Raw genomic sequence first — 11,357 nt, 5'->3', positions numbered from 1 at the left:
GATCTTGACTTATAAGGTGAAAGGAAAAAGGACAAAGGTAGAACATCTTCAAATCCAAGCTTAGAATTCATGGTGGAAGGTTTAGGGGAGTTTTAGAGAGAGGGAAGAGCATTTGGTGGCTTAGACAGAAGGAAAGAAATGATTTAGGGTTAGGTGAAAAAGATCTCGAGCATAGGTTATATCGCCTCGACGCATTGTACTCAATCGAGTGGTGAGTTCACTCGGCCGAGTGACACTCACTCGGTCGGGTACTACTTATACTCGGCCGAGTATCACTTACTTTGTCCAGTGCACTCTCACTCGATCTAGTATAGGTTACACTTGGTCCACTGGACATCCATTCCTCACGCACGAGTAGCCTCTCGTCAAGCCTAAGGGCCCTCTCACGCATCCCAAGGTTCCTTTAAAAGTCTCAAAAGAAATGGTTATTAAAATATTCCCCCCCTTAAAATGAACTTCGTCCCAAGTTCGCTTTGAATATCTCCTTTCACCACTACTCCTCCAGTCTTACTACCGACTCTCATTCACTTCCTCTACTTTCGCGTAAGGTCCCTAAAGGTTCTTACCGTCATCATCACTCTCATTAGGCCAACATAATTCTAATCTCTCTCACCATGCTCCCACGTGTTCCTGTAATACCCCTGATTTTCTAGCTCTGCAATCGGGCGAGTACAATAGAGTACTCAACCGAGTGGCACTCACTCGACCGAGTAGAGTGGCCAAGTGTTTTCTGGGTTTTAACCCATGTTCTGTTTAGGTGTGTGTTGGGCTCAGTGTTATTGGGCCTCACTATATATACCTTATTTCAGTTTCTTCTTCATTCTAACAAACCCTAAACACCCTCTACTCTATCTCCACTCTAAACCCTTAAACCCTCTCAAACCTTATCCTTTGGAGATTTCCTCTTATCTTAGGAGATTTGCACTCAATCTTCACTCTTTCTCATTTCTTTACTTATGTAACTCGTTATTTACTCTTTTTCCTCCTTTTAATTATTAGTAGTAACCCTAGATTTTGGGGGGTTTTGTCTTATGGGATTTAATTATAGTATTGGGTAATTAGACGGTTTAATTAAGGGTTTATGAGTATTATATTGTTGTAGGATATGTTTGTGATAAGTATTACTCAATTAATTGTAGGACGTGGCTTATTAGAGCAAGATTGTTTTTTTTTTCTTTTTTTTTTTTTTTTTTTTTTTTTGCTAAAAGGTAAGCTTTCATTAATAGAACAAGCATTACAAGATGATTTTAGGACGGTAGCAAGGTGAAAAACTAGTGCTAATTAGACTCTAAATACACTCTAATCAACCAAGCTCTATCCTTACTCGACATTTTACAAGATTTATATAGACAATAATGACTTCTAATAGCCTGTTGAACCTGGGCAATTACCACAGCAGGCACCACAATGCACTGATTGAGTCTGGCCTGATTCCTCTGCAACCAGACTGCATACCAGCAGTTAAACGCAGCAGCAGAACCGATACTTTTCCTGTGTCTGCCCCATCTACTTCTTGCAATTTTTAACAACACATCTGACTGAGTTAGATTAGAGCAAAGCCACTGTCCAACCCCTTGCAAAATCTGAGAGCTATACACACATTTGTGAAATAAATGTGTATGGTTTTCTTCATGTAGCTAACAAATACAGCAGAGATTATCAGCTGCAATGTGTAGCTGAAACAGTCTACTCTTGAGCATTAACGCATTGTTAGTGATAAGCCAAGCAATACAAACATTTGTCCAAGCAACTCTAGGAGCTTTGGTGTACTCAGTACTCCCTTCCCATAGGAAATTCCTGCAGATTGCATCAACTCTATCCAACACCCCCTTTGGTAAGATGAACATGGCTGCCCAATAATTATATAAGGTGGAAAGGACAGAATTGACTAAAACCAACCTGCCTGCATAAGAGAGCTTCTTAGCTCCTAAACTTCTTATCCTATCAACAATTTTGTCAATAAGAACAGTACAATCCCTCTTCTTCAATCTTCCTGCTGTGATAGGCACTCCTAAGTATTTGAAGGGAAGAGTGCCTTCCTTAAAACCCGATACACTCGTAATTTCATCCTTAAGGCGATTGCCTACCCCATTGAAGTAGGCATTAGATTTCGAGCATTCATCTTTAAGCCGGAAAAAAAAAAGAAGAATAAGCTCTTAGCAAAGACCATGATAAAAAAGACTTTTTTACAAAAGAGCAACAGGTCATCTACAAACATGAGATGAGTGAGCTTAAGTTGTTTGCATAAAGGATGGTAGCTGAACTTCATCTTCTCAGTAGCAACTCTCAAAATCCTGCTTAAATATTCCATACAGAGAGTAAATAAGAGAGGAGAGATTAGATCACCTTGCCTCAATCCTCTCTTACCAGGAAAGAACCCAAAAATTTCACCATTCACTGCAATAGAGAAGGTGGCACTCCTAATACATTCCATAACCAAATTACTGAACTGTGGGGGGAAAAGAAAGGCATCCAGGATCTCCTTAACAAACTGCCAACTGATCGAGTCATATGCTTTCATCAGATCCATTTTAAACATGCATCTGGGAGTGCAAGCTTGTCTATTGTAAAGTCTAACAAGATCTTGACACACCAGAATATTCTCAATGATGCTTCCGCCTTTAATAAACCCTCCCTGATTCATACTCACAAGCTCAGGCAAAACTCCAGTAAGCCTAGTACACAAAATCTTGGATATGCACTTATAAAGGACATTGCAACATGCAATTGGCCTAAATTAGGTGACATGAGTAGACATAGTGCACTTAGGTATAAGGGTTAGAATAGTAGTATTCAATTGCTTGAGAATTTTGCCAGATCTAAAAATATCCAAGACAAACTTTCACACACTTCATCTCCTATTATGCTCCAGAATCTTTGTAAAATGCACTGAAAACCCATCGGGGCAGTGTGCCTTATGCTTTGGGATAGAGAAAATAGCTTCTTTGATTTCCAGCTTAGTAACAGGCTTCAATAAGATATCTCTATGATTCTCTGTGCATACTTTACCCCTTCTTATAATGAGTGGGTTGACAGGAGCAGTTTCCACCTCAGTCCCCAACAGGTGCTTATAATAATTCAGGAAAGCATCCTGTATGCTCTGTGGGTCATCACACTCATCACCCTTCATGTTTTTGATGTACAGGACTTGATTTCTCAAAAATTTACTTTTAATCACCCCATGGAAATACTTAGAATTACAGTCCCCATCCTTAATCCAAGTCATCTTAGCCTTTTGACTCAAAAAAAGATTAGAAGCATCCAAAAGCTCTTTATATTCCAAACTAGCGAGCTTGCTCTTTCTCCATCCAAAGACATCCCCAGTTTTCTTGCAATTTGCATTTGGATATATTCCAGATTCTTCAAGGCAATCCCAAAGACTATTCTCAATATCGAAAAAACTCTCTATTATATCTCCTGAAGTGATGCTTGAGATTTTTAAGTTTACTAACCAGTTTATACATTTTGGTACCCGAGTTTGATACTCCCACCATTCAAAGAAGATGAGTGGGATCTTTGTGGTGCTTTACCCCACATATTAAAATACTTGAATGGCTTCCTAGACCTCATACCCTGACTCTTACTTTTAATGAGACAAGGGGTATGGTCAAAAATACCTTCAGGGAGGAAGTGAGCATAAACATCAGGCATACTCTGACTCCATTCAAGATTAATTAGAGCCCTATCCAGTCTGCTATATCTCCTAGACTCTATTTCTTGCTTATTATTCCAAGTAAAAAGGAACCCATTGGTGGGGCATCGGTCAAAGCCACAAAAGTTCACACAATTCTCGAAAATCATCAATCTCCCGGTCACAAGTAGTACCCCTAGTCTCTCTCGCATAAGACAAGACACAATTGAAATCTCCACGCACCAACCAAGGTTCATGGACAAAGGTGGCGGCAAATTGAGTTAGTTGATCCCAAAGACTTTTCCTTCCATTTAAATCATTGAAGGCATAAACCATTGATACACAGGTAGAACTTGTGGCTATTTCAAAGAACTTTCATATTTATCAATTGAGGAGAGTAGTCATAAAAGTCTACATTAAAAATGTAACACCCCCTCATACCAAGGTACCTTACCAGGACTACCCCACAGATGAAAGGTTGTTACCATCTCGGTTGCCCGAGGTTAGTATATATCAAAAGCAACAGACCAAACACATTTATTAATGTACGGTAATTATAAAAGTTACATAGTCTCCAAAATCTAATAAACGAATTATCCAAATGGCAACAACTACCAAAACAATAACTAAGGCTCGTGATGGTGTCATCTAATCCAGCGTGGTGACTCTCCCATGACTGCCCCAATCTCAATAATTGTATCACCTGTCACAATCTGCTCACCATCCCCGAATGGATCACCGCAGTTTTACAAAACAACAACACGGGTCAAGATTACTCAATCAATATAAGACAACAAACAATACAACCACCAGCTGATCATCGATCTCACGCACAGTAATCGACTACACACCGAAGTGTGTAGCCCTGCCAGATTACCCATCGCAACAGGTAATCCTCGCCGCCAGTGGGTGACCGCAGCCCATCCCCACCTAGTCCAGCTCATCAACGAGCGACTAACAATCCCTGTCCCTTAATGTGTACATCCCCTCCCGTGACGGGTTCCACGGAGGGCGAACTAGGGTGTGAAGCCACTCCCGCAAGTGACTCCACCACAATCACACACACACAGCATCACAGCTGTCGCAACACCACAACCGCCACAACACAACCATACCATCACAGTCTCCACAACACCCATCCTCCGATGATCAGCAGATAACAACAATTATGAACATATGCAATCTCAATCAATTAACAAAGATCTTGAGTAGGAGAAACCCTACCTTTTCGCAATCCGCTATGCTGCAATCAACCATACAAATGCATAACAAATATCACATCGTCACCTACAACAATAATCACATAATACAATTACACATTGCACAATCCCATTTTCCCCAATTCCATATATACAAGAACCCCAAAAAGAATACAAATGACAAGGGAATGAAACTTACCAACAGTAGAATAAGAGACTACACGCAAGGATCACGACGATTTGCACACACAACGAGATTAGAGGATGATTAGGGAGTGATTAGGGAGAGATCGTAGAATGATTAGGGTTGGAAGTGATGTTTTTAGAAACTGACGTCGAATATAAAATAACCCTAACATTCCCTAATCAAACCGATAAAATAACATTCGCCAGACCGGATACTCGGTCGAGTAAAGCTATACTCGGTCGAGTATCATCTACTCGGTCGAGTATTCTCCATACTCGGCAGAACCAAAACAGACTCCACAATTAACACTACTCGGCCGAGTAGGCTCTACTCGGTCGAGTATACAACTTAACAAAATCCGTAGTGTTATAATCTTCCTCCCTTAAAAAGAACTTCGTCCCCGAAGTTCCAACCCAACCTATAAAACATGGACACCTAACACCAGCTCCACTAACCACGCTTACTAGATAACATATCCTCTCGGTATAGACTCCATAACATTATCGAATAACCACAAAATAATGTTTCCAATCTTGTCTCACTTCCATAACACTCAATAGCACTCAATACCAAGACAATCCACAAAAGAAGATCAACCATCAAAACGGAATGTTACATTCTACCACTCTTAAAAAAAGAACTTCGTCCTCGAAGTTTACTCACACTCATCAACATCATCATCCAGCTGCCAGAACTCTCGAACTCATAAATATCATCATCCACTTTTATCAACACTATCGAAAAATTCTCACACTCCTAAACATCGAACTACTACAAGCACAGCCATGTCCTTTTAACACTATCAACCACTATATGTACCCATCCATTCCTTATGCTACACCAACACTCTACGTCCAATAATATTACGATATGCACAACCCTCAAACGCTCTTTGCCGCATCCTACTCCTCTTAAGACACATGTTACGTCCTCGTAACTCACTAATACTAGATCCTTAGCTATACCTCTCATTATCCTCATCACCACCACATGTGAAAGATACCCGCCTATAATCTAAACACTTACTATATCCAAGGCTCTCTTACTTAAACAGTTCTCATACCTCAACTCATTCTGCACTCCATCTAACCAATACCACACAATCCTGATCATGACAAACACTCTAACTCTTCCACATTACCGCAACCCGACATACCTCTCTATATAAACTCTATAAAACTCTTATCGCCAAAAGCGTAACTCACGATCCACACTTGTTACGTACACTCACACTAGATCCTCAAGTTCCTTTCTTTCATTACCGCAAGACTCATACATAACTTAACACGAAACTAATTACCCAACACCCTACACTCACTGTCTCAACAAAGGATTATGAACCACCTGCATATATCAGATCATTACCACACATGTTCTACAAATCACTTGCCATTACCATGTCTACCAAAGCCTCATCTAGAACAAGATCAAAATTATCAGAATAACCTATCACAATCAGTGTCCCATCAATGAATATCACTATACCATGATAACAACGAAAACATATACAACTCTCTTTCATATCATACTCTACCCTCATTCCCAAACCGAAATCGGTAAGAAACATCAACAAACAAAACAACAATCTACATGTCTAACCGAAACTCACAAGAAACAACAAAGAATAAAACAACAATCAGGCATAATCGTCCAGATTTCAAACTCAAATCGTAACCACCCCGTATACTCCACCACAACCGGTGACGATCGCAACACCGCCACCAATCGCCACACCGCAGTCATTAAAATGCCCGCATCACAATACGAAGTATCATGTCCGGATCACCACCCGAGGCACAACAACCACATCGATAAACATCACGCCCACATATAATTCCCACAAACACGACTCAAGATAACTCTCCTGGACAAGAAAACTTACTCAAAATTGCTTTACTCGACCATAACACAACATTTTATACGGAATAAACATACAAGAATCTCATGCATATCATCCATACCTTTTCACTAATATACATGTATCATCAATACACCTACGATTTTAACTATCCATGCCAGATCAATCAAATTATTACCTTTTTAACCTCATTCCATTAGATTGGCGTACCCAACATATATCACAAACATTCATATAACAACTTTATGACTATCACACCATACCGCTTCTCGTGAGGTCAGAACCTCACACAAACATTTATACACATCATAGACCCATAATCACATCCAACTAGTCAATCCTGATCACGTAAGTTACCACATGTTAAAAGTTACTTCTCACCCGAGCTTAACTCGTACACCCCTCATAACATATTCTCCCATTCGCATAACCATCACCCCCTGCCAAGTGTAACCATACCATTAATACTCAACTACTAACAACCGCCTCATATAACCACATTTTACTCTCTCTCACAACCATACATATCAATCTGGTCTCTACAAAATCAACCTCATTAGGACAACTAGCTTCCCTAAAGTAACATCATCCTCAACCACTAGTGACAATACTATGACACCAACATCCTTCATGTGACTACTCTCTTACTATCACCTCTTAATATCACAATCCGTTTTCTCTCCTTGGTTATCATCCCAAATAATGAGACATCCAATCCATCAACAAAATTTACCTCAACATTAATCCCAATTCTATCTTTTATCATATCGTTACCTAACTCTCCACCAAAATCTCGGATCGTGCAAACACTCTACAAGCTCCTTATTCCCTTAATACCTCGAAACCCACGGCTAACATGTCGTCCTGCTCTCCTATATGACCATCAACTCACACCCTCTAGTGAGGCTATCGTACATTTCCATAATTTCCTACCTTCATGCTCCTTAACTCCGGTCAACGTTCTCTCAACTTACTTCCATCACTCTTTCCCCCTTTTTACTCAATAATACCAATTAATAATTCATCTCCTTTCTCTTTCTACCTAACTTTTAGTGATCTGTTTATTTTCCATAGCTCCACAACTCTAATTCCATTAATTCATATCAATATCTTATCATTCTTCTTATCATTTATCATCTCTCATCTTGCTTCTCACTCACCTTTGTCACCAACAAGTCCACACACTAACGGTTACTCTTCAATTAGTCGTATCTCCCTTTCGTATCTCTAGAAACCAAAATACACCTCATACCGTTAATTGTCCAAAGAATTACACACTAGGCTCACCTCTTGATATTCCAAATTCCCAAACTTGGTCACTATCTACAAATCCACGCCGCGACATAACTCTATCTAAGTTCACTATATACCCCTCTTCTCCATCCCTCTAAAACAACCTTTCATCACATATATCCCTAACCAACAAAATCCTAACCGTCTCCCTCCATAAATCCTTACACATCCCAATATGCCACTATTCGTATCCCTCATCTCAATCTTTAATTCTCACGTTTCTTTAATCTTACATTACCCTGTCCATATACTCTTACATTTATATTACTCAACACACGACTATAACATTCACCATATCTCACAAAACATGCTATTTACCTCGACTAGCTCATCAACCTTCCCTTTCCTTTTTCCACTATTTCTCACAACCACATTAACACATGTCTTCCTTATCCAACACTTATCTCTCATAACCCGGCATTCTCCATATCATAACATTTGGTAACTTACGTATCAAGACCGTCGCATATATAAAAGAATACTTTAAGACCCAAAACATACATGTATACATACCCTACGACTCAAAACAACTGCAAGAACATAACCACCGACTCAAAATGACCACCCATCTAAGTACTCGATCGAGTACATAACATACTAGATCGAGTAAAAGGTACTCGGTCGAGTAACTATATTACTCGGTCGAGTTTTCGACTCCAGAAGCAAACTCAATTGTCGCAGAAGGATTACTCGGTCGAGTATTGGGAATACTCGGCCGAGTAGACCTTACTCGGTCGAGTATGAGACTACTCGGCCGAGTTCACGACTCCAGACGCTAAACAGTATTATCACAGAGATATTACTCGGCCGAATATGGAATACTCGGTCGAGTATAAATGATACTCGGCCGAGTAGGGACTACTCGGTCGAGTATCGGCGCATTCTCAAAGACCGTCCAGTTTTCGTAAAACAGTCATATCTCACTCGTTACTTGGTCATTTTGGGCGTGTGACCTATCGTTAGAATCGTAAGAGGACAAGCTATCACCTAAACTTGGAATTACAGCAATATCATTTCTAGAACTCGACTTATGACAGTTTTAAGACAACCCTTCCGTAATCGTTCTTTCTACAAATCAAGTTTCCTAAGCCAAAACAACTTGAACATACATAAGGCAACAATAACAATTCAAAACCTCTAAAAACCAGTACGTAGTTGAACTTTTATCATACTCACATTAAAATTAAACACGACATTCACATATATAGATGCATGACCTTAATCACATGCTTCTACCAACAATCAAGCATTAAAATCATCATGTTCATATGCACATGTACCACTACCATACTTCATGTTCAACATTGTATTAAACAGGTAACATGATCACATTCTTCATGCTCAATATCAACCAGATACAATTTCACAATTCACCTTTCATATTTTACCATGTTCCAACACTTAACATGCCAACATATTCATGCTCAAAGTTTAACATCAACAATCCTCGATGCATCTTTCAACAACTATCACATTCCACTTCTTTCATCATTTCGTCCAACCATGCATAAGATTCAAACTATAGATATCAAACACACATAACTCAAACATACAACAGTTTCCCCCCATGTGACCGGCTTGAGATCGTAAGGGCCTTAGTGCGACTCCGGGACGTCTCCCAAGTCTTTGCGGTAGCTCCAAACAACTCTCCCCGGGTTCATTTTATTTAGACTCCCTACGTTCATTGGGTTCATTTGTTTTAGGTGCCGGAATCGTCGGCTCTGATACCACTTTGTAACACCCCCTCATACCAAGGTACCTTACCAGGACTACCCCAGCATGAAAGGTTGTTACCATCTCGGTTGCCCGAGGTTAGTAAATATCAAAAGCAACAGTCCAAACACATTTATTAATGTACGGTAATTATAAAAGTTACATAGTCTCCAAAATCTAATAAACGAATTATCCAAATGGCAACAACAACCAAAACAATAACTAAGGCTCGTGATGGTGTCATTTAATCCAGCGTGGTGACTCTCCCATGACTGCCCCAATCTCAATAATTGTATCACCTGTCACAATCTGCTCACCATCCCCGAATGGATCACCGCAGGTTTTACAAAACAACAACACGGGGTCAGTACTACTCAATCAATAAAAGACAACAAACAGTACAACCACCAGCCGATCATCGATCTCACGCACAGTAACCGACTACACACCGAAGTGTGTAGCTGATCGAGTCCATTTCGTTTCACAAATTAAGCATATGTGGTCGTTGGTCAATGGTCGATACAAAACACAATTTATACTTCACAAACAACTCCACAATTAGTAAAGAGGCAAGTAAAGGTCGGATCCCAAGGGACGGGTATTGAAATGAGAATTCTATTGTAACTAGTAGTGTCTAAGGGGTGTCACAAATTGGGTTGATGTAGAAGGTTACTAAACTAAAATAGCAATGAAAATAAACTAGCAAGATGAATAAAATAAGGGGTGTAAACAATTGATTAAATGCACTAGGGTGTCATGGGTTCATAGGGGATTCATGGGATATGATCATACAAACATGTTCTCAAATTATAAGCAAGCAATTATTGTTGTGATGGATTGAGTTGGGTTATATCTTACAATCCTAGGAAAGTTTGGGTCCGGAGCCGAATCGATTAGATTGTACAACACCTACAAGTCGGATTAATCTTTCCTACTCAACACATGCATGGTCTAACAAGACTCGAGTTGGGTTATGTCTTACAAGTCAAGTTGAAGGGATAGAAGATGATAGTAAATGCAAGGATTCATAGGCTTAGCATTTCATCAAATATAACATGTGCATGTATTAAGATCAAAACAAGCAAGCAAATAAGATATGAAAGCATATTAATTTAAGCATGAATCATTCCCCATGTTGGTTTCCCCTAATCACCCATTAAACCCTAGCTAAGAGACTACTCACTCATTATCATATTGATCATGCTAGAAAGGTTGTCAATCATACTAACATAATGAAACATGATGAATAAATGAAAGTAATTAGCAATAATTAAAAAGGGATTAAGAGATTATACCTACTAATGATTCCAATAATAAAGCAAGAATAATAGAAGTACTTGAATCCTAGATTGAGAGGTTGTCAACCTCCCAATAATAACCCAAATAATCTTCAATTACCCAAAATAAAGGAAGAACAAGAGAGAGATTAAAGAACTAAAACTTGGATTAAAACTTGATTAATATTTGATTACAATA

General features: G+C 39.4%; 1 protein-coding gene across 1 annotated transcript; it reads right to left on the bottom strand.

Moving 5' to 3' along the window:
• Positions 1 to 1,277: 1,277 nt before the first annotated feature.
• On the bottom strand, positions 1,278 to 3,801 carry LOC141640516 (uncharacterized). Its single transcript, XM_074449287.1, has 5 exons — positions 3,618 to 3,801; positions 2,898 to 3,417; positions 2,368 to 2,675; positions 1,737 to 2,122; positions 1,278 to 1,637 (listed from the first exon to the last, which is right to left on the bottom strand). Exons 1-5 carry the CDS (start codon positions 3,799 to 3,801, stop codon positions 1,278 to 1,280), a joined length of 1,758 nt encoding a protein of 585 aa, XP_074305388.1.
• Between the last annotated feature and the right edge of the window lie 7,556 nt (positions 3,802 to 11,357).

Source organism: Silene latifolia, unplaced genomic scaffold (genome assembly GCF_048544455.1).
Source record: "Silene latifolia isolate original U9 population unplaced genomic scaffold, ASM4854445v1 scaffold_88, whole genome shotgun sequence".
In the NCBI taxonomy this organism is placed as follows: domain Eukaryota; kingdom Viridiplantae; phylum Streptophyta; class Magnoliopsida; order Caryophyllales; family Caryophyllaceae; genus Silene; species Silene latifolia.
This window is presented reverse-complemented; position numbering and strand designations above follow the sequence as displayed.

What these genes read in the sequence shown, in the direction of transcription:
- LOC141640516 (XM_074449287.1), bottom strand. Translation starts at nt 3,801, where the DNA reads ATGATTTTCGAGAATTGTGTGAACTTTTGTGGCTTTGACCGATGCCCC. An exon ending in TGCTCACTTCCTCCCTGAAG is followed by an intron (nt 3,418 to 3,617) that starts GTATTTTTGACC and finishes GCATCACTTCAG; the next exon opens with GAGATATAATAGAGAGTTTT. An exon ending in AATTTTTGGGTTCTTTCCTG is followed by an intron (nt 2,123 to 2,367) that starts GTAAGAGAGGAT and finishes TCCGGCTTAAAG; the next exon opens with ATGAATGCTCGAAATCTAAT.